Below are 22,970 nucleotides of genomic sequence, written 5' to 3'. Positions count from 1 at the left end.
GGTAACCACTCTCCTTTCGATGAGACTCGAACCTTCGACCCTCAGTGAGGTTCGTGGGTTTGAATCCCATCGAAAGGAAAGTGGTTACCTCCAATACATTTTTCGAATCATTATCTTCCACATAATGTACATATTCACTTATAAGCTTTCAGAACATACAGACTTACGAAATACAGACAATTAACTTTGATTGAACTGAAATTTAATCATTCATTGGAAGCTTTATTCATTAACACTCTGATGCAAACAGATGCAAACTACCATGCCAAGACAGGCCTGCCATAGCCGATAAATAAATCAATCATCATCACGATCGCAAAATCTGTTTCAAATTAGGAATTTAGGAATCTAGGAATTTAGAAATTTGAAAATTCAAGAATTTCGGACTCAAGGAATTTAGGAATCTATGAATTTTGGAATTCAGGAATTTAGAAACATAGGAACATAGAAATAGCGATTTTAGAATTTTAGAAATTTGTGAATTTAGCAATTTATGGAATTATGGAAATACAAAAATTCATGAATTTGTGAGTTGAGGAATTTAGGAATTTAAAATTTGAATTTGTATGCCCAATGTACATATTTTGTATTAGTATTCCGGGGGGAATTCAGAATGAATTCCGGGGGGAATTCAAAATGAATTCCGGGGGGAATTCAAAATGAATTCCGAGGGAAATTCAGAATGAATTCCTGGGAGAATTCAGAATGAATTCCTGGGGGAATTCAGATTGAATTCCTGGGGGAATTCAGAATGAATTCCAGGGGGAATTCAAAATGAATTCCGGGGGGAATTTAGAATGAATTCCGGGGGGAATTCAGAATAAATTCCGGGGGAATTCAAAATGAATTCCGGGGGGAACGCAAAATGAATTCCGGGGGAATTCAAAATGAATTCCGGGGGAATTCAAAATAAATTCCGGGGAAATTCAGAATGAATTCCGGGGGAAATTCAAAATGAATTCCGGGGGAAATTCAGAATGAATTCCTGGGAGAATTCAGAATGAATTCCTGGGGGAATTTAGATTGAATTCCTGGGGGAATTTAGATTGAATTCCTGGGGGAATTCAGAATGAATTCCGGGGGGAATTCAAAATGAATTCCGGGGGGAATTCAGAATGAATTCCGGGGGGAATTCAGAATGAATTCCGGGGGGAATTCAGAATGAATTCCGGGGGGAATTCAGAATAAATTCCGGGGGAATTCAAAATGAATTCCGGGGGGAATTCAAAATGAATTCCGGGGGAATTCAAAATGAATTCCTGGAGGAGTTCAGATTGAATTTCTGGGAGACTTTTCATATGGTCCAATGCACCGAGTTCATCATTGACGTTTGAGCGGTGCGCTGTTTACTTAGAATGAATACTTTTTCATTCATCGAGTTCATGCAAGTGTTCATTTTTAGTAAACAGCGCCCGTCTCAAACGTCATTGTGTTCATTCGGTTCATTGGACCATAGTAATCCCTCATCGATTTCCTTACAACAAGTTGAATATGACAAAGAGTATCACTATTGAACCAAAATGATGGTGTCTAGGCTACGAGAAGTGCAATATGACTACTAGGTAAAATAATTTGGGTTTATGATATAAAAAAAACAACGCATTATATTATCCTTCACTAATTCCCTGTCGTTATAATTATCATTTCAGAACTGTTATCTACATGTGACCGCTTTAAGATGCTACGGATTATAGACAAAAATATTCGACAATCTATTGATTATGTCGCGAAGCAATTTGGAACAATGAGGAACGACATTGCTTTTTCAAAGGTAAGTATAACAACTACAACGGTAAGAAAATTATCAAGCTCTTCTAGTAGAATGTCTTCACCTGTTATAAGACGACTGACGAGTTTAGTATTATTCTTATTAACTATAAAATACATATTCATGCAATAGTGGACATAGAAAAGCTTTCAAAAAATAACTGTGAAAATGATAATAAACACACACACAAGTTGAAAGCTCTGCCTTTCTCGTACGTATAAAAATTATTGGCATTATTGTACAGTATAGTCCAATTTATTCATCATTCTGCATTCAATGCACTGCTGTATGAAGGACCAAAAAAGGGGTGGCGGACCCACACTTACGTGAAACCCACGGGATAGAGAGAATCTCCTTCCAACAGACTAATAACTAGATTCGCAATACTTTTTGAGCTTTCCGAGGAATGGCTTCTTTGAAGAAGGGCGCGTCAAATCCATTACAACTGTGGGGAAGTGTACCCATCTACATGGATGTTACAGTACCAGTTCCCCCTCGACTCCGGTAGGCACTCCAATTCCATTTTCTTCTAGTTGCAACTTCAATGATGCCCTGATGCTCCCTCCCATCCCAATTATGTATGTAATTATATGACAGTAATTTATATGAAGCAATGTTATATGTGAAATAATAAGCAATATAAATATATATTTGTATATATGTGTGATGGATTATAATAAATACTGCTATTCATATCCATGTATTTAAATGCTGAAAATTAAAAATCGAGTTATTGAGTTCTTTGCACTTTATTAGACCCCTGAGCGGAAATTATTTGTTCAGTTACGATCCCTCAGCTCAATATGAAACGCGTGATTGCTTGGATTTTTCTTGGGTTGTTTTGATCATCTTCGGATTATTCGTACGTCAAATTCGTAAAATGCTTGTTGATTTGTTGTCGTTATGAGGTGTATTGGCTATTTCCGAAAGCAATTTCTATAAATATTATAGTTAAACGGAGGTAGGCCATATGAAGCGATTGATACTTTTGATAGCTTTTCTAACCAAATACCTATTTCACAGCTTTCAAGCTGTTCTTTTTTGAACTCGCTCAGAAATCCCCTAAATATCAACGAGAAATGCAGCAGATTTTGGAGCTAATTTGGACCTCTGCTTGTGGTATTCATTCGATCATTTGTGAGGATGGAGCTGATGGAACAGAGAACAGTTTATTTGAAGCTGACATTAGTTAAACAATTAAAATTAAATAAAACTCTTTACAAATGATTTGATAAAAACATAACAACATTTGTAGAACTGAATTTGATTCGGTTCGGTAATCAAAGTGGATGCGTGAAAGCCATTTTTTGACGTTACTTAAGCACCACAATTCGAATGTGTAGAATTTAATAAAAGTTAGGATACTTTGAGCCAAGACTCAAAGCACAACACAAAGGCTATTGTGGACACGCACAAGATACCTAAAGTTAGTGAGTATTGAATACTGCTGATAGCTAGCGAATTATTGCTAATAGTACTACCCTTTTGAAAGCTATCCAAGGAAGGCTCACAAGGATCTCTGCTCATCTAACACCAACTGCTCACCTACGCTGATAAGCATTTGTGGGATGTCAAATTCTCGAAATTTGTTTGACCAACGGTATTTGACAGATTGCTTTGATGAGGAATTATGACCCGCCATCAAAAATTTTCACAGAAGTCTAAATATTGATAGCATAAGCAATATTGGGGAATTTCCTCACGCGTGTATTGCTATAATAATTTTATAGAATATATACATTATTGGATTAATCATCAATAATATGTAAATTTCGATTGATAATCATTGTGAATGTAGGAGTAGCATGGGACGCATCCCTATCAACTGGAGCTGGAATATATCTACCCAATGACTTGTCTGGGGAAGAATGAACTATATTTAGAAATATAAAAATGATTTACCCATCTTTAGACAAAAAAAATATATTCATACGAAATATGTGTGGTGTTATAACGGGTGGCCACTAAAAACGGTTATTTCAATGCTTCAACACTTGTCTATGAGAACATTAATGCTTTCAGATAAATATTAGCTTATGTGAAGGAACCCCTTAGAATATTCAAAAAATTATCGCCAACAAATTTTAAGTGTGAAAATGTGACGAAAATTGATGGATTTTTGTTCTACTGAGCTCCAGTGTATACAAAGATGATTTGAAGGCGAAAGACACGAAGCAGCTCATCAATAGAATCAGAAGCAGCATATGGAATTGGCCGCCGTCCAGCGGTCATATCATACAAGCAAGATTAAACTGCGCCGCACGGCGAACCACGAACCATATGATATTAATCTATATCTATAATACATAAAAATGAATTTCTGTCTGTCTGAACCTTATAGACTCCGAAATTACTGATCGGCGTGAAAATTTGTATGCAGAGGTTTCTTTTTCGTGCATTGTTATCGTAATATTCCTGAAAATATAATAGTTTTGTTAAAAGGAAAATAATCTAATGATATTCATCAAATCATAGCATAATAATAGAATGAATTGATATAACGAATGAAGTAATATAATTATAAATGTTATGAATATTATGAATATTAGAAACACAATTTAACTGGCTACCCGCTTCGCTTAAGCTGAACTTAGTACTACACTTTCATACACAGATCTGTAGATAGAATCACTCCAGATAAAAATCGATTTGTACACTTGTTTCTTCATAAGGTGTCTGTACCGATTTGTGTCTTACTTCGGCCACAAACGCGAAGAAAATATAAAAGAAGAATTTGCTGAGGTGTTTCCTTGTCTGGGGTATTTTTTTTTGGAAAACTTAAGATTAACCTAAGCAGATTTAAGAGATAATATTATTTAGTATCCGTGTATAATCGAGCTCGATGTGGATAAACTTTATTACTCAATTTTTTATCAGATTATTTATTTATCATCAGACTAAGGCCGGAGTGGCCTGTGCTGCACATAAAAGACTTCTCCATTCAGCTCGGTCCATGGCTGCACTACGCCAACCACGCAGTCTGCGGAGGGTCCGCAAGTCGTCCTCCACCTGATCGATCCACCTTGCCCGCTGTGCACCTCGCCTTCTTGTTCCCGTCGGATCGTTATCGAGAACTATTTTCACCGGATTACTGTCCGACATTCTGGCTACGTGCCCGGCCCACCGCAGTCTTCCGATATTCGCGGTGTGAACGATGGATGGTTCTCCCAACAGCTGATGCAACTCGTGGTTCATTCGCCTCCTCCACGTACCGTCCGCCATCTGCACCCCACCATAGATGGTACGCAACACTTTCCTTTCGAAAACTCCCAGTGCACGTTGGTCCTCCACGAGCATCGTCCAGGTCTCGTGCCCGTAGAGAACTACCGGTCTTATAAGCGTTTTGTAGATAGTCAGTTTGGTACGGCGGCGAACTCTATTCGATCGGAGCGTCTTGCGGAGTCCAAAGTACGTACGATTTCCAGCCACTATGCGTCTCCGAATTTCTCTGCTGGTATCGTTATCGGCGGTCACCGCCCAAGTACACGAATTCTTCAACCACCTCGATTTCGTCACCATCGATAGAAACTCGTGGTGGGTGGCTCACATTGATCTCTCTTGAGCCTCTTCCTATCATGTACTTCGTCTTCGACGTGTTGATGACTAGTCCAATCCGTTTAGCTTCGCTTTTCAGTCTGATGTAGGCTTCCTCCATCCTCTCAAAGTTACGTGCCATGATATCAATGTCGTCGGCGAAACCAAATAACTGGACGGACTTCGTGAAAATCGTACCACTCGTGTCAATCCCTGCCCTTCGTATTACTCCCTCCAAAGCGATGTTGAATAGCAGACACGAAAGACCATCACCTTGCCGTAACCCTCTACGGGTTTCGAAGGGACTCGAGAATGCCCCTGAAACTCGAACTACGCACATCACCCGATCCATCGTCGCCTTGATCAACCGTATCAGTTTATCCGGAAATCCGTTTTCGTGCATTAGCTGCCATAGCTGGTCCCGATCGATTGTATCATATGCGGCTTTGAAGTCGATAAATAGATGATGTGTGGGCACGTTGTATTCGCGGCATTTCTGCAGTACTTGGCGAATGGCGAACACCTGGTCTGTGGTGGAGCGTTCACCCATAAATCCCGCCTGGTACTGCCCCACGAACTCTCTTGCAATTGGTGTTAGTCGACGGCATAAAATTTGGGAGAGTACCTTGTAGGCGGCGTTCAGCAATGTGATTGCGCGGTAGTTGCTACAATCCAGCTTATCGCCCACACGACACCTTCCATCCACTCCTGCGGCAGAACCTCATCCTCCCAAACCTTGGTAATCACCCAGTGCAGCGCTCTAGCCAGTGCTCACCACCGTGTTTAAACAGCTCTCCTGGTAGTTGGTCAACTCCAGGGGCTTTGTTGTTTTTCAGCCGGCTGATCTCCTCCTGGATTTCCTGGAGATTCGGAGCCGGAAGTCGCATGTCCTGCGCGCGTGCTCCTAGGTTCATTACCATACCGCCACCGTTGTCTGCCATATCGCCATTCAGGTGCTCTTCGTAGTGCTGCCGCCACTTTTGGATCACCTCACGCTCGTTCGTAAGAAGGTTCCCGTTTATGTCCTTACACATATCAGGCTGTGGCACGTGGCCCTCAACTTCTCATAAAACTTTCGTGTGTTATTAGCGCGGTACAATTGCTCCGTCTCTTCACGGTCTCGATCTTCCTGCTGACGCTTTTTCCTCCGGAAAATCGAGTTTTGTCTGTTCCGCGCCTGTTTATATCGTGCCTCGTTCGCCCTCGTGCGTTATTTGGCTCTATTCTCCAGTGGTAACTCAAGCTCCGGCTCGATAATTCCGAATCTTCTTCCGCATCGGCATCCTAGTTCTCCTTGCCGTCTTCTCCCAGCATTTTGACGTTCTTCTGGGTAAGGTTCCACACATTTTGTTGTATTTTGCTGGAAATAGCCGCTCGCGAATCATCAGCTTCAAATCTCGACGACTTGGGCACCTTGGAAGTCGAAAAATCCTCCACCTCCTTGTCCATGACCACCATTTACTACTCGACAGTCTGCTGGCTCGCCTTCATTCGATTTATCTCATCTGCTCCTTCTTCTTCTGCAGCATGTTGGCTTGATAGGCCTTCCGCTCTTCTTCTTCCTTTTCGTCACCCATTTGCACCTACATTCACACCTTCGTTCGCTCTAGAGCATGCTGCATCTCCTTCTTCCGCAACTGAATTTCCACTTCCAAAACCTCCATCTGCCGCTTCTGTCGCTCCTTCTTCCTTTGGGCCTCCTTGGCCATCTCCTGACAGGCTTCGCTTGGGCAGAACCTTTTTTCGGAAAATTGCCCTCGACGATACCCACGCAACTAGAACGGAACTATACAGAACAACCATCATAGCCTACCATTTGCTCATCATGAGTTAACGGACCAAATATTTCGCATGGCGTTTCCATGAAATTTAGGACCGTCGTGCGGGGCTTCTTTTGACAAATCGGGGGCTACTTTGGACATTTTGAAACAAGAATTGTAACGTAAATTACTACCTAATTGCCATTATTACCACTCAGGTGTCTTGTTAATAGTTGGATGCTAACTTTTTGTTTGAAATTTGGTATTTTTTTTCGCTTATTTTTTTCAGAAAATCCAAAATCCAAAGTAGCCGGATTGCATGTTGCAGGCACTACAAGCTCACTAAACACTACTTATTTCAGTTTGTTCGCGATAACGAAACTAAGTTTTCCAAAGCAGCTGATTAGATTTCAGCAATACTGTACTGTAATTTATTTTTCATATTTAAATTTAACAGCAAAAGTTCACTGATCCTCACTAATGGCTTCATGGTGATCGGGAAGCAGATGAAGCGTGTTATCCGGTGGAAGCCGATAAGCGACCGCATTGCGTGTTGAGAATGAAGGGTAAATTCTTCAACTATAGCCTGATCAGCATCTATACCTCAACGAACGAATAAGCCTGATGATGTGAAGGATGAGTTCTATGAGAGCCTTGATAAGGCCTACGGAGAGTGCCCAGCACACGATGTAAAGATTGTCATCGGGGATGCAAATGCGCAGATCGGAAGAGAAAGTTTCTTACGCCCTGTCATTGGTACGGAGAGCCTTCATTCCGCTACCAACGATAATAGTCTACGACTTGTAACCTTTGCTGCTGTTACACCCAACCAGAAATTGCAACATTTTATTGTAATCTCACATTAGTTTCGCGTACAGTTTACCATAATTTGCGACATGTGCACAGATTGTATCAAGTAAACGGCAGGCCCTTGCATTAGGTCTCCGGTCACGAGAAAATAAGAACTGGTTATGTGTTAGTGTCTACATTAAATCTAATTTTACACTCCCCCATCGAGAAGTGAAATGCTGTATACTTCGACAACCTCAGCAGCAGGCATTGAAAAAAATCAGATCATGAGTAAAAATCGACTAAATTCATGCCAACTTGATGCTCTACTGCGGCCTAATCGCTGATGCTTTCTAGATCGTTGAAATTTGGCGTTCGTTGATTCAAAGTTCAAAGATCTTCATCGCTCACCAATGGGAGACAACTGAGCGAGGCAAATCACCTGGTAACCTAACAATGAGTGTTGTTGCCACACGCTGCTGTTGGAAAAATATTTTCAGACATTAGGGAAATTTAGTCCGCTATGAGAATGGGACTCTGATACATTGCATGGGAGGCTTTGATACTTTCTCTTCTCCATCCCAGCAACTTGCAAGTAGAGTGAATAAAGAAGAACACTTGATGTGTTTTGATGTTTTAGTTTTATTCTATTAGCTACAAGCGTACCATACCAAGTTTGGCTTGGCGAACTCTGTTGCTCGTTGGTTACGCAGCAACGATCGCTCATAATCGTTGTTTGGTATCCATCTGAGCAAGGCTGTTCACTCGCTGGCGTAGGATGCTATGATTGAGTTAGATCAATGCTCGTCCGCTTCACTCACGCTTTCAATGCCTGTTCAGCAGTCAGCAACCATACAAAAAAATCGATCAAAGACGGGAATTGAACCCGGACCCTCTACACCGGACGCACACACACTCTCAGTGAGTAACAACAACTGTGGTATGACTCACTAAAGGTCAGAGTTTTGCACAACGCGTCGTATTTGAAACTCCTTTGTGACACAAAAAGCGCAAAAGGTGGAGCCTATTTGCAACATATTGCGGCTACAATGAAAATAAAGACACAAAAACCAACCGGGGATCGAACTAACTAATTAAGTGAGCAACTAAGTGATATTAACTCACCTGTCATAAGACGAGTTTATACAATCCCATTGAATTCCACCACTTAACCACTTAACTTTAAGTGGTGGAATTCAATGGGATTGTATAAACTCGTCTTATGACAGGTGAAAACATTCCACTAAAAAGCTCAACATAATTTTCTTATGATATTAACTGTTACAAAAATCGCTTCGTTTCACTTAGTTTAATATCCGATGTATAATTGAAGAATTGACACCAACAAAATATGTACCTTTAAACGACAAACGATTGTGTAGAATTCTCCCCTCAAAAAGACTCGAAATAGAGTCGAAACGTCGGGAAAAATCTAAAACATTTGTTTTGATTATCCAAGACTGCAACGCCATTAGAAGTAGCTCTGATTCAAATTAGAATTGAATTGAGTTCCAATTTGAACTCTTTCTAAAATATGAACTTTACCCCAGGACATTGAATAAAAATCGTTTTTGAATCAAAAAAATAAGTTTTCTGTGGAAACATAGAAAAATCCCGGAATCCCGGGATATACGAACAAGTTCATCCCGAATCCCGGGACAACGAAAATGGCCGGGAAATGGAAACTCTAGTTTGGATATTTATCGAAATCTATCGAAACCAAATAAACCGACTTAATGCAATGAGCTGTATTAACAAGTATCACATTCTCTTATCGGTTTGAATACGAGCTTTGATGCAAAACGCTTAATACAAAGAATGTCACACAGAATTGTTTTGGGTGTAGAGGGACGAATATCAGAGTGGAGACACTTGCTCACAGATATACCACGTGCTGGTCGACGGATGACATTTCTTGGATGTTATAGATGTAAGGTCCTTCAGAGGTCCGAACATTGACTCGGATCACTACCTTGTAGTTGCAAAAAATAGGGCGCGACTCTCCAGCGTCACTAATTCACGAAACAATTGAACGATGCGTTTCAATATCCAACGCTTGTCGGTTGAAGGAGTTGCTGAACAGTGCCACCAGAATCTGGACGAGCGGATAGGAGATGCCACCGGATCTGGCGACGTCAACAGATTGTGGGAACATATCCACGAAGCTGTGACTACAACAGCGCAGGAAGTGTTGGGCACTTCACAGTGACGCCAACGAAATGGTTGGTTTGATGAGGAGTGCCAGCGAGTGACGGAAGAGAAAAATGTAGCTAGGAGTCGAATGCTAGTGGCTCGTACCCGTTCCAACAAAGAGCGGTACAGTGTAGCAAGGGAAGAAGAGTAATGAATCCACCGCAGAAAAAAAGGCAACACGAAGAGAGTGTGATAGCTCCAGCGTAGGATAACATGGATAGAAACGATATGCGGAGGTTTTACGCAACTGTCAATGGCGCGCGGCACAAGACTGCGCCAGTGCCCGCCATGTGCAATGACCGAGAGGGGAATTTGCTGACAGACAAGACTATGGTCATTCCACGTCGAGCATCCGAGCGAGACGGTTGTAAGTCCGTGTACGGTCTGCTTCTCTTTTGGTTTTTTTTTCCTGAAGTACAGGTAGAGGTTTTTTTCCGAAAGTGTTTTGAAGCATAGTGCTTGAGTGGAAGTGGTGCTTAGCTGATGCAGTTAAGTAACCATTTCGTTGCTTTTGGAAGACAACGCAAAGTTTTGCAGTTTCTTCGGCGTCCATCGCAGGCGCAGGCATCATCGCCCCACGCCGACAGTCATCATCCATCGTGCGTCTCCACCAACATAGACGCTGCCGTCTTGCCACCATCCGTCCACCCAGTTGCAGTGTTGTCTGCGGCAAGAACACCAACAACAGCGGGGTTCGCTTCAACCGCACCACCGCCCCGGCGATTGTCCATCCAGCCAGTGTGTGCTGCCAGAACCGTTAGCCGGCGACACAGCAGTGTGAACGCAAGTATTTACTTGAGCTCCCTCTCGTTGTTCCCCTCTCTTCTCCATCTTATTGGAATAGTTTTTTTCCTTTTTCTTTAACTCGTCTTCCCCTCTCATTAATTTGTGTGTGTGTGTGTGTGTGTGTGTGTGTGTGTGTGTGTGTGTTTTTTTTTTTTACAAGGGTTAAAGGCCATCAAAAATCTGCGCGACAGACACCTCGAGCATCCACACTATGCTTGAAGGCGAACAGGGATGGGCTCCTCCCGACCTGCTAAAAATGTGCCTCCCGGATAAACCGGGTCCCTTTTCCTCCTTGCCTCGATCCCCCCGGGACCACGGGATGCTGCGACTACTTCGGGGGGGGCTGTGCTCATGCACTTCTTCTAAAATTCCGGCCCCTAGCTTAGGCTAGTTCGCCGACTGGCTTGCTGAGATCCACTGCTACGTTGTCTCGATCCCTCGGCGGTCGTGCCGCAAACTTCCTCACTCGAATCCTCCTGACTTCCCCCGGCGTCGAGGGTGGTCCACCAGTTCCGGTGAAGGAAACTTCCGCACTGATGGTGCCCCGACTACCGGCGGCTATCGCAGGGGACGCTTTCGCGCATTGCGCCGACTTCGTCTTCGGGTTGCAGAGGTGGTCCGACAGTTCCGGTGGTGGATGACGTCCGCACTGGCGGTGCCCTACATACCCGAAGCACTTCCTTCTTCTTTCTTCTTTCTTCAGCAGGTTGATTGATCGAGTGCCGAAGTCGGTCCGACGATTCCGGTTGGCAGAAGACTTCCGGTTCACCGGCGCCCCGACGACTCGAGACCAAACACTGCTCACTGTGCTGGATTTCGCTCCAAACCGACGCTTACTTGTTGGTCCCTTCTTCATCGACGCTGCAGCTCTGACAGTATTTGCCTCACGATTCTGCTTACCGCATTCCAAGTATCTTCATCGTGATACATTCGCTCTGCGATGTTGTCCACGCTTAGGGCAGGCATTCCTCTACGTGCTTCCGCAAATCTCGGACAATCGAATAACACGTGCTCTGGAGTCTCCTCTACGTTGAAACACGCCGGGCAGAATGGCGAGGACGCATGGCCACACCGGTGCAAATATTGGCGGAAACAACCGTGTCCGGACAGGAACTGTGTAAGGTAAAAATTCACCTCACCATGCTCCCTGTTCACCCACGTCGACACATTGGGGATGAGCCGATAGGTCCACCTTCCATTATCCGCATTGTCCCACTCCTGCTGCCACTTCACCAAAGAGTCCAGTTTCACCGTCTTCCTCACATTTCTGGTATCTCTCCGTTGGTAACACTCGATATCCTCTGCAAGGGTTATGCAGATTGGAATCATCCCTGCGATAACGCAAACTGCCTCCGAGGAAATGGTTCGGTACGCACTCGCGACTCGAACGGCCATTAGGCGAAACACGCTGTTCAACTTTCTGCGGTTACGTTTCGTCTTGAGCGCAGCTCCCCAGGCTGGAGCTCCGTACCTCAGTATCGAGGATGATACTGCTGCCAGAAGACGTCTACTGCTGCTTTTAGGACCACCCACGTTCGGCATGATCCTTGCAAACGCACTGACCATTTTAGCCGCCTTTTCGCAGCAATAGTCCACATGGGTGTTGAAATTCAACCGGTCGTCGATCATCACCACACTTAACTCATTTCACAGTTTTCGGTAAATTTTACCGAAATCTCAACAGCAGAACTGTTCGGTAATTATTTTACAGTTTTTTTGTAATTTTTTCCATTGCTCAACTGTCAAAATCACCGAAAATCAGTAAAATAATTTACCGAACAGTTCTGCTGTTGAGATTTCGGTAAAATTTTACCGAATTCGGCGATTTATTTTAAGTGTGCTCCTAGATGCCTCAAAGCCCGCACGGACGGTATGTTGTGCCCTCCTACGGTAATCTGGATCCGCTGGATCTCTCGGCAGTTGCTAACCAGCATCACTTCTGTTTTGTGGTGAGCTAGCTGCAGCTTGACTCCGTTCATCCAGTTTTCAACTGCGTCGGTCGTTTCCGCCACCAGCATTTCTACTTCTTCCAACGACTCTCCGGTTATTGTAAGGACGACATCGTCCGCGAATCCGAAGATCTTCACGCCTTTGGGCAACTTCAGTTTTAGAACTCCATTGTACATAATGTTCCACAGCGTTGGGCCTAGTATGGAACCTTGCGGAACACCTGCCGTAACCCTAATCGACTTCTGCCCCGAATTCGTTTCGTAAACCAGGATCCGGTTCTGAAAGTAACTTTCCAGGATTCTACACAAGTAGTCAGGAACCCGCATACCGTGCAGCGCTGCGGCGATGGCCTCCCAGCTGGCACTGTTAAAAGCGTTTTTGACGTCAATCGTTACTACAGCGCAGAATCGATTGCCGCACCTCTTTTTCTTGGAAGCTCTTTGCAACTTCAATGACCGTCCTGATTGCATCCACCGTCGATCTGCCTTTTCGGAATCCGAACTGCTTTTCCGATAAGCCAGTCTCGCCCTCAGTGAACTGCGTCAGCCGATTAAGGATAATCCTTTCCAGAAGCTTCCCCAGTGTATCCAGCAGGCATATGGGCCTATACGATGCTGGATTCCCGGGCGGTTTCCCTGGTTTCGGCAGCAGCACTAGTTTCTGGATCTTCCACCTATCCGGAAAGTTACCATCTGCTAGGCATTTCTGCAGCACCATCCTGAACAAATCTGGAAACGCCAGAATCGCAGTTTTTAGAGCCACGTTTGGAATTCCATCCGGACCCGGAGCTTTCTTCATCTTCAGACCTTTCGCCACTGATGACAGCTCGTCGTTGGAGACTTGCATACCTGCAATGGTTACTCCGTCTTCATCTGCGTACGGTGTAGGCGGCCACATCGTAGAATCATGCTGCGGGAAGAGACCGTCAACGATGATCTTCAGCTTGTCAGGACACATTGTGTGTGTGTGTGTGTGTGTGTGTGTGTGTGTTTTTTTTTCTTCCTAAGCAATGGAGGGGGAATCTGCTCAACAGACATCCTGGGTTGACCAGGAAGTGCTGGGTTAGGGGCCACCTCCAATGAGGGAGGCAGGACTGCATCCCCGACCAGCTAAACCGTTTCCATTGCCGCCAAGCCCATCGTCCCTTCGGTACAACCAGAAAGTAATGCTTCAAAGGGGGGCCAGTGCATAACGCACCCTCGAGGTTAGCTGCGTGTCCTTGCAGCATCGAACATCGTGACTCGCGTTTTTAGAAGAACACCATGGTATCGTGCCAGCGCATTGCCGGCTTTCCAGGTGGCCTTACCACGCCCTATGTCCTCGGAAGGTGGGCAGGGTCGACTTCGCGCCTGCTTCCCTCTGCACGACTGGTATCAAGAATGATGATGCCGCGTGCACCCCAAATTGACCTTTCTGCGATAGGGCCTATTCGCCAGCACACAGAGGGACTTGCCGACGCGGTGCCTACGCCTGCCCCAGCCTTGACGAGGACCCCTTTCCGTCCTCGGGCTCGGAACCCGCCCGGTTGACCGACGCCGCGAAAGCGACGATACCATGTTGTTATTCACGCGGCCACTTGTTCGATAAAAGGATCGAGTTCGACCACAGGGCACCGGTATGACCCATGAAGCTGACTCCGAACCCTTGCACCACCTCTTATTTGCGCCTGAACTAGCCATCCCTCGAGTCCACGCGCCACCTTCTGTGTAGCTCCGAGACGATTTGGACGATAGCTGATAAAACGGCGTTCCAGCCAACTTCATCTTTACACATCCTCCGGACTAGGTTGTCCGGGGTAGTGTCCAGACCACATGTGGCAAGCATGTGGTCACGCATTGTGCGAAAACGCGGGCACACGAACAACACGTGTTCCGCCGTTTCCTCTAAACCAACGCACACCGGACACTCGGGCGAGGCCGAGTGTCCGAACCGGTGTAGGTACTGTCTGAAGCAACCATGGCCTGTAAGGACCTGGGTCAGGTGGCGCCTCTTGACCCACGTACCTATCTCCGGTATCAACCTATGTGTCCATCTACCCTTAGTGGAACTGTCCCACGCACGCTGCCATTTGACCATTGAGGCCAACCTGACAGTCCTGCGGATGCCTCTCGTGCCGCGCATTTCAAAGCACTCTATGTCTTCACCGATAACGATGTCAATAGGCATCATACCGGTGATGACGCAGAGTGCATCGTGCGACACGGTACGGTACGCGCTCGCAACTCTTAGGCACATGAGCCTATACGTACTTTCTAACTTCGTTCTGTAGCAGTTAATACGCAGGGCCGTGCCCCAAGCTGGCCTCCCATACCTCAGTATGGACAGAGCAACGCTAGCCAGAAGCTTGCGCTTGCTGGCATAAACCGCAGAGCTATTGGACATCATCCGGGACAATGCCACTATAGCTGTGGAGGCACGCTTGCAGGCGTAATTGACGTGGCTACCAAAGGTGAGCTTATCGTCGATTATTACCCCCAAGAGTTTGATTGAGCGTTCAGAGGTGATCGTGCAGTTGCCTGCCCTTATCACCGCTTGCTGCTCCGACTTTCGGTTGTTAACAACAACCACCTCAGTCTTGTGGTGAGCCAGTTCTAACTTCCTGGAACTCATCCACTCCTCCACAATTGCGATCGAGTGGGCTGCAGTCAACTCCACCTCTTCGATCGATTCGCCGTAGACCTCCAGCGTAATATCGTCAGCGAAGCCAACGATTACCACGCCCACCGGGAACTTCAACTTCAAGACACCGTCGTACATAACGTTCCATAACACCGGACCCAGTATGGAACCTTGCGGAACCCCTGAGGTTATGTCAACACACTTCCGACCCGCCTCCGTGTCGTATACCAGTACTCGATTCTGGAAGTAGCTTCCGAGAATCTTGTACAGGCACTTGGGAATTCCAAGACGCAGGAGCGCATCTGCAATAGCTGCCCAACTGGCACTATTGAAAGCATTCCTCACGTCGAGAGTCACTACTGCACAATAGCGAACTCCCCTCCTCTTACGCTGGATAGCTATCTCCGCGGATTTGGTAACCGACAAGATAGCGTCTACGGTCGACTTACCCTTTCGGAAGCCAAACTGGTTACTCGATAGACCATCCGCACCCTCCGTGCGTATCAACAACCTGTTGAGGATGATCTTCTCAAGCACCTTCCCCGCCATATCAAGCAGGTATATTAGTCTATATGCCGACGGATCCCCCGGTGGTTTTCCCGCCTTTGGCAATAGGACCAAGCTCTGCCTTTTCCATGCTTCAGGGAAGACTCCCTCGTCCAGGCATCTCTGCATGACAGATCTGAACATCTCGGGAGCCTCGGCAATGGCCGCTTTAATGGCCAGGTTCGGAATACCATCCGGTCCTGGCGCCTTACCTACACTAATGGACTGTGCAATGCAAGTTCCGCCACAGTTACTCTTCCCTCGTCGGCCACCCTGGCTCCTGGCAGCTCCACGAAGGGAGGCCAGGGGCTTGGGTCGTGACGTGGGAAGAGCCCCGCGATGATCCTCTCCAGCATCTCTGGAGACCGCTCTGTAGGGGCCATCGCCCCACGTGTCTTGGCCATTACGACCCTATAGGCGTCACCCCATGGATTCGCGTTGGCACTTTGACACAGGCCCTCGAAGCAGGCTTTTTTGCTTGATCTAATCTCAGTCTTCAGAGCGGCTCTAGCAGCCACGAACGCCACCCGTCGTTCAACACGCTCCTCTTCTGTGTGTGCTCGCTGCATCCGCCTCCTTGCCCGTAGGCAGGCGCGGCGCAGGTTCGCAATTGCTTGAGTCCACCAGTAAGCCGGTGGTCTCCCATTCCTAGGGTGGACTTTCCTAGGCATGGTGGCATCGCATGCACGCGAGAGTACTGTTACCAGCTGCTCGCCACTCAGACCGAGAGTATTGTGCTCGTGGCGGAGCGCTTCCTTAAACACCTCGTCGTCGAAGTATGATGTCTTCCACATACGAGGACTAGGCCTCGCCCCTTCTTCCGTCCGCTGAATGCTGGTCGAATAGTCGATACTGTAGCGAACCGCCAGGTGGTCGTTGAGAGTGTAGCCATCATCTACCCTCCAGTTCGAACTACTCGTTTGGCCAGGGCTCCAGAACGTAACGTCGATAATCGACTCGGCGCCGTTCCAGCTGTAGGTACTTTTGGTACCGACATTAGCCAAGTCCACATCCAACATGGCCAGTGATTCCAGCAGGATCTGCCCCCGTTGATTCGTGGATCGGCTTCCCCATTCCACGGCCCAAGCGTTGAAGTCCCCCGCTATCACCACCGGCCTACGCCCCATCAAGTTAGCCGTTAAACAATCTAGCATTCGACCGAACTGCTCGATCGACCATCGAGGAGGCGCATAGCAGCTGCAGAAGAAGACCCCGTTGATTTTGGCAATGACGAAGCCCTCGTGTGTCGAAGACACCAACTCTTGAACTGGGTATTTCCCCGTTGTCCATATCGCTGCCATTTGAGACCCATCGGTGACCCAATTACCGTTCCTGGCGGGTACCCGGTAAGGATCTGCTATGATGGCGATATCCGTCCCCATTCAGCAACTGTCTGACACAGCAGTTGCTGGGCTGCATCACAGATGGTTCAGGTTTAGCTGCGTTACCTGCACTGTGATTTTGCAACACGCTTAAACGCCGGGCACTTCGAACCCCCCATGGGGTGCTTGCTGTTCGCAGCTTTGCTGGAACAGATCAAACAGTTGGGAGGGTTCGTGCAGCATTGTGCCTTATGTCCCTCCAATCCGCAGCGTCGACAGAGCTTGCTTCTGTCAAGGCCTTTGCAGTCCCATTGCTTGTGCCCCGGTTCCAGGCACTTGAAGCAAGCTTCGGGTTGCTCGTATATGCCCACAGGGCATACCGACCACCCCACCTTGAGGCTCCCTAACTTGACTACCTTGGAGGCGTCAGCTGCAGGTAGCCGAACCAATGCTACCTGTGTCCCTGCTGGACCTTTCCGTAGCCGAACGGCTGCGGTGGACGCCTCCACTTCACACTGTCGCCGCAGTGCCGTGACGAGCTCTTCGACTTCGGTGATCTCGTCCAGGTCTTTAACCCTTAGATTCACCTCCGTCGTGAGTGCCCTCACCTTGGCCGTCTCGCCTAGGACCTCCTCCGCCAACTTCTTGTAGGCGGCGCCCTTTTGCGAGACGCCCGCTTTAGCTCGAGGATCATCTCGCCCGTCCGGGTACGTCTTATTCGACGTACGTCGGCGCCGAGTTCACCGAGCTTGACGTCACTCCTCATCGCCTTCAAGACGTCCGAGTACTTAGCCTCGTCCGTTTTGATGACTAGGGCATCGCCCTAGCGATTGGCGCCTACCCTAGACTTTCTGCTACCCTCATTCGCCTGGGCCTTCATTTCGGCCCTTGACGTCTTCGGTTTCCTCTTATTCTTGACCAGGGTCCAGGAGGCGTCATCCCCCTCTATTTCCCTGGTCTGGGGCGGCTAAGAGCTCTCAGCCTGCCGTAACCCCTTACCACCGTCTTTCCTGGGTGGACGGACCTTTCCAGGTCCTTCCTCCCCCGGTTTTGGAGGTACCTGGCCGGGGTTCGGCTTCCCAGCCCCACTACCCTTGTTCGGGGTAGTAACCCTCCGCGTTTTGGGGCGGCCCCAGGGAGCTCATCCCTGGAGACTGTCTCCCTGTTTTTGTGTCTGCTCCGTTGGAGCAGCCAACCCCGACGTGTCCGCGAATACTTGAGCCTCGGTCTGGGCAGACTTTGGCACCACCGTCTTCGCTGGCACGTCCTGGGTCGATTCGTCCTTGCCCAAATCCGCGAATTCTTGGGCCTCAGTCTGGGTAGACCTTGACTCCATGGATTTCACGGGTTCGCACTTGGCCGTCCCGACCGCCTTTTCCAGCTTGGCGTCCAACATCGACTTTCGAAGTTTCTGCAAGCTCCTCTTGAGGTCCTTACTGATATTATGCTTCGATGACGCAAAGTCGATGATGGCGTCCAGCTGTTCCGTCGCCACCTCGAAGGCCGAAAGCCCATCGCGTTTGCGGTTCATCGCCTCCACAAGCCATGGGCCGTCAATAACCTCTACCGGCGTTTTTTAGCCGAGAGGAAGGTTAAGTGACCCACGCTGGCGCTGCGCACTGAGCTGCCGACTATTGCCTCTGGCCTCCTAGGCGGAGACCTGAACAACCCACCTCTTGCGAAGGGGTTGTCGCCTACACTACTACCACTAGTTGAAGAATTGCCTTGGTTTTCCATTTTGGTCCCACGAGTTGCTCGGGAAAAGAGGTCCACCACGCCAGAGCCCAGCATGACGCGGTAAGGGACAATTACTGTGGAGGGGGCCCACCCAAGTAGCACACGCAACATCTTCCTAAAAGCTATTCAGTTTCATTAAAGGCATTGGAAAACATCAATGCACGAAAAAGTTACATCAAGATGTTTCATTAAAATTGCACTGCAGTACGGGTTTGACATTTGGAAACAAACAAACAAAGAATACTGCACTTTATGTTGCAAACACGAAACAAAATCATTAAGTTGCATATTTTTTACCATGTAACTTCAATGCGTCTTTCAAAATTTAATTGTTTGTTTAAATTAAGTTGCAGATAAGTTGCATGTGTCTTCATGTTTAATTTAGCATCGTTCAACGTTTTGAAAACTTACAATTTTTTCCTGTGATGGTGCAATCAAGTAACAGAAAACCCGTGTCAAAACTTCATAATCGTATGGTTTTTATGGTGAGTAAACATGCAGTCCCTTCGAAGTGTTAAATGGTGCTGTGGTAGAGTGAAGGACTATCAATCACAAGATCCATGAATCGAATCCAGTTTTATATTTTTATTTTATTTTTTTTCGCTGTAGTATTTTGCAACAATATTGCAATTTTACTGCAATAGAAGGATGTTTCCGTAGGCTCCACCTCTTGCGCTTTTTAGATTGCAAGAGAGTTATATTTGATGGCACATTCGCAAAGATTGTTTCTTTCCGAATAGTTGCAACACAGTTAAATGTTCAGTAGTGAAACAATTTGTGCTGCTTGGGCAGGTACCCCACAGGCTCCGTTAAAGGCCTAGCTTATTATTTCACCCCCCTGGCCATGCATCCCCACGGCACGGGTCGCTTGACGCCTTGGGATTAGGGGTTAGGGACAATGGTCCCGGTCTGACTCGCAGTGGCCATGGGGAGGGGTCGTCAAGCCCTTGGACAAAGTCCCTGCTGCCCCCCCTGCTGAGTGTATGTGTGTGTGTATGTGTGTGTATGTGTGTGTGTATGTGTGTGTTTTTTTTTCTGTCCTTGTGATAATTGTTTAGTTTTATAAAAGATTGTGCCTCGCTGCAGCGGCGCATTTCGTGTCCGCAATGCGCGAAGGCGAAGTTGGCGGGGGTACTTCGTATTCCATGTCAGATGTTTCGTTGCATTCGGGTGTTCCAAACCGAAACGAAATGGACACCAGCAACGCTAAAATTTCCTCTACAAGCCCCCGTCCCAAGGTCTACCCTCACGACTCTAGTGGGCTGTATGTTGTTTTCTTTCGACCCAAAGGCAAACGTTTGAATATCTGCCAGATCAGCAAAGATCTGGAAAAGCGATTTTCGTCTGTCACGACCATTGACATGGTTGGGTCCAGTAAGCTTCGCGTCACGGTCAGTGATCGCAAACAGGCCAACGAGATTGCCACCTGCGAGCTCTTCACTCTCGAATATAAGGTTTATTTACCGTCAGCAGTGTGTGAGATCGCGGGGGTGGTGACGGAGGGAAGTATGCCATGCGACGATTTGAAACAAGGTTTCGGTCGTTTCAAGAACGTTTCTTTGCCTCCTGTTGCGATACTGGATTGCAAACAAATGTATTCGGTGTTGCAGGAGGGAGAGAAGCGGATTTATTCCCCGTCCGACTCTTTCTGCGTCACCTTTTCCGGGTCCGCACTGCCTGACTACGTAGTGATTGGCAAACTTCGTCTACCTTTTCGGCTGTATGTACCGAAGGTGATGAACTGTGTTAATTGCAAGCAGCTGGGCTACACCGCTCAGTATTGCTGCAATAAACCTCGCTGTGCATCATGCGGAGAGAAGCATGTGGAGGGGGCGTGCAAGATGGCACCGAAATGTGTCTATTGTAACGAAAGCCCTCCACATGTTCTTGAAGCTTGCCCAACGTACATACAGCAGCGAATCCACCAGAAACGGTGTCTTCAGCAGCGTTCTCGGCGAAGTTACGCCGAAATGTTGAGGAAGAACCGCTTCTCCAGTCGTTTCTGACACCATCTACTCGTCTCTTCCTTTGGACGATCAAGGTAGCTCCGACTCCGAGGTTGGAAATGGGGTTCCCTTTGTTTTCAATGGCTCAACGAGGAAGAGAATAAAACAGAGCCAGCGACCCTCGAAAAATCCTAGAAAACAGCCTCAAAGTGAGCCCCAATCCAACATGGTCAAATTCAAAGTGGGTGGAAATACTCAAAAACGTTCAACTTTTGTGGTTTCACATCGGAATGATCGAGAGTTTCCACCGCTTCCGGGAACATCTAAAATCCCAGATGCCCGAATTTTTGCGATTTCTCAGCCCCCGAGCGCTCCAATGTTCACTCTTTCTGGCATCGTGGAGCTCATCCTCAACTTCTTTGATGCTTCCGACCCCGTGAAGAACATGGTCAAAACTGTTCTTCCTATTCTGACTCCTCTCCTGAAGCAGCGGGCTTCAAAAATGCCCCTCCTCGAGTCATTTGTATCCTTCGATGGCTAACTTAGTCAATAAGGGTAACACGATTTCGATACTGTGATGTCTTAATATTTAATAACAACATGAATCTTTATTCAACCACCACAACACACAGTTCACTCTTACACACTAAACTCCAACTCCTTAAACCTCAATCTACACTCTCAATCTAGAATACCACATCCTCCCCTGGCAGAAATAATGTTGAACAAGACGGAATAATGTAATTGAAAAGTTGAATCGATAGACTGTCAATTGTTCTCAAATATACAGCTGATGTACGATAGGTGGTGTGATACATTAGTGTCTTATATTGGATTGTTATATTTACGTTATTTACCTAGCCGCATACATGTTCCATATATGTTACTGAAACTCATATATTCTAAGATTTAGTCACAATCAAGTTGCTAAACCATTTTCACCTGATTTGTGTTGTTTGGGTTATTATACTTCAAAGGAGCAGTTTTTGTTGTATAGTTCGTAATATTCGACGAAAAGCCTTTATAAATACATTGGTATTTAGTTTCATTCAGATCCATCTTCCTCCTCTGATACTAACAAGAGGAATAATGTTAAACAATATAATTAATAGTTATAATTTGTAAACAATGAATAAATGGTCTGGCATAATAACATAGATATGTAAAATAATACTAATAATGTCAATTACTTGTCGTCCGTTTATCATTTAGTTTTCATTTCATATAGGTTGTCGAAAAAAAAAGGTATTCGCATCTGTTCCACTTCCTGTCACTTGAACGTTCAGTCAGCCTTATTGCCATCCTGTGTCACATATTTTATCTGACTCATTTTCACAATGGTTTAGTAAGCGATTTTTTCAGCTGTCAACTAAGAATGAATGTTTACTTCGTTTGATTGTATCACTGACAGTAGATTTCGCCATGTTCAGCGTCTTCGTTATCACTGATACACTTTTTCCTTGATTAAAAAGCTGAACAACAGCTGCGCACAACACGTTCTGCTTCATTTCGTAGGTATTTGAATTCAAAACTGCACTAAACTTGTTTTGTTTGTGAACAAAGGATCAAAGTATTCAACCGTATAGGTACGGTTGTTATAATCCTTTTGGCTGCTGTGTAGAAAAATGCAGTCAAAGTTCAAGTACGGGTCAAAGTACGGGTAATTCGCAGACACCCTGTATATTTTTCTATTACGTTGAATGTGTTTGATTAAGTATGTTGAAATATTTGTGATTTTGAAACATTGTAGATTTTTTGAATTTTCTTGAAATGGTATCACTCAATACTTTTCGCACAATGCACCCTATTTAAATTTTTCGACAATCAAAACACTTCTTCGAAAGTTTACTCTTTCACTACTAAGACCTCCGCAAGAACGCATGAAATGTAGCTGAATAGTATTAAGGTACCCCAAACACAGGCGACGCGAATCTATCGCTTGGTGACTGCGATTCTGTCGCCGTCAGTAGAAAAGCATAATTGGAATATTGCCTTCATTGTTCCAACGATAGAATCGTAG

General features: G+C 46.2%; 2 protein-coding genes across 2 annotated transcripts in view; both read left to right on the top strand.

The window, feature by feature from the left end:
* Positions 1-22,970, top strand: part of LOC134224223 (6-phosphogluconate dehydrogenase, decarboxylating) — a 342,849-nt gene that overhangs the window by 228,004 nt on the left and 91,875 nt on the right. The window lies entirely within an intron of this gene.
* Positions 1-22,970, top strand: part of LOC134224224 (D-2-hydroxyglutarate dehydrogenase, mitochondrial) — a 131,768-nt gene that overhangs the window by 90,046 nt on the left and 18,752 nt on the right. Inside the window, exon 2 of the mRNA XM_062703537.1 lies at positions 1,650-1,771. Coding sequence (XP_062559521.1) covers positions 1,679-1,771 — 93 coding nt within the window. The 5' untranslated portion in view covers positions 1,650-1,678. The remainder of the gene's footprint in view (positions 1-1,649; positions 1,772-22,970) is intronic.

Source organism: Armigeres subalbatus, chromosome 3, assembly GCF_024139115.2.
Source record: "Armigeres subalbatus isolate Guangzhou_Male chromosome 3, GZ_Asu_2, whole genome shotgun sequence".
NCBI classification, from domain to species: domain Eukaryota; kingdom Metazoa; phylum Arthropoda; class Insecta; order Diptera; family Culicidae; genus Armigeres; species Armigeres subalbatus.
The sequence above is the reverse complement of the archived record's forward strand: the minus strand, read 5'-3'. Positions and strand labels throughout refer to the sequence as shown.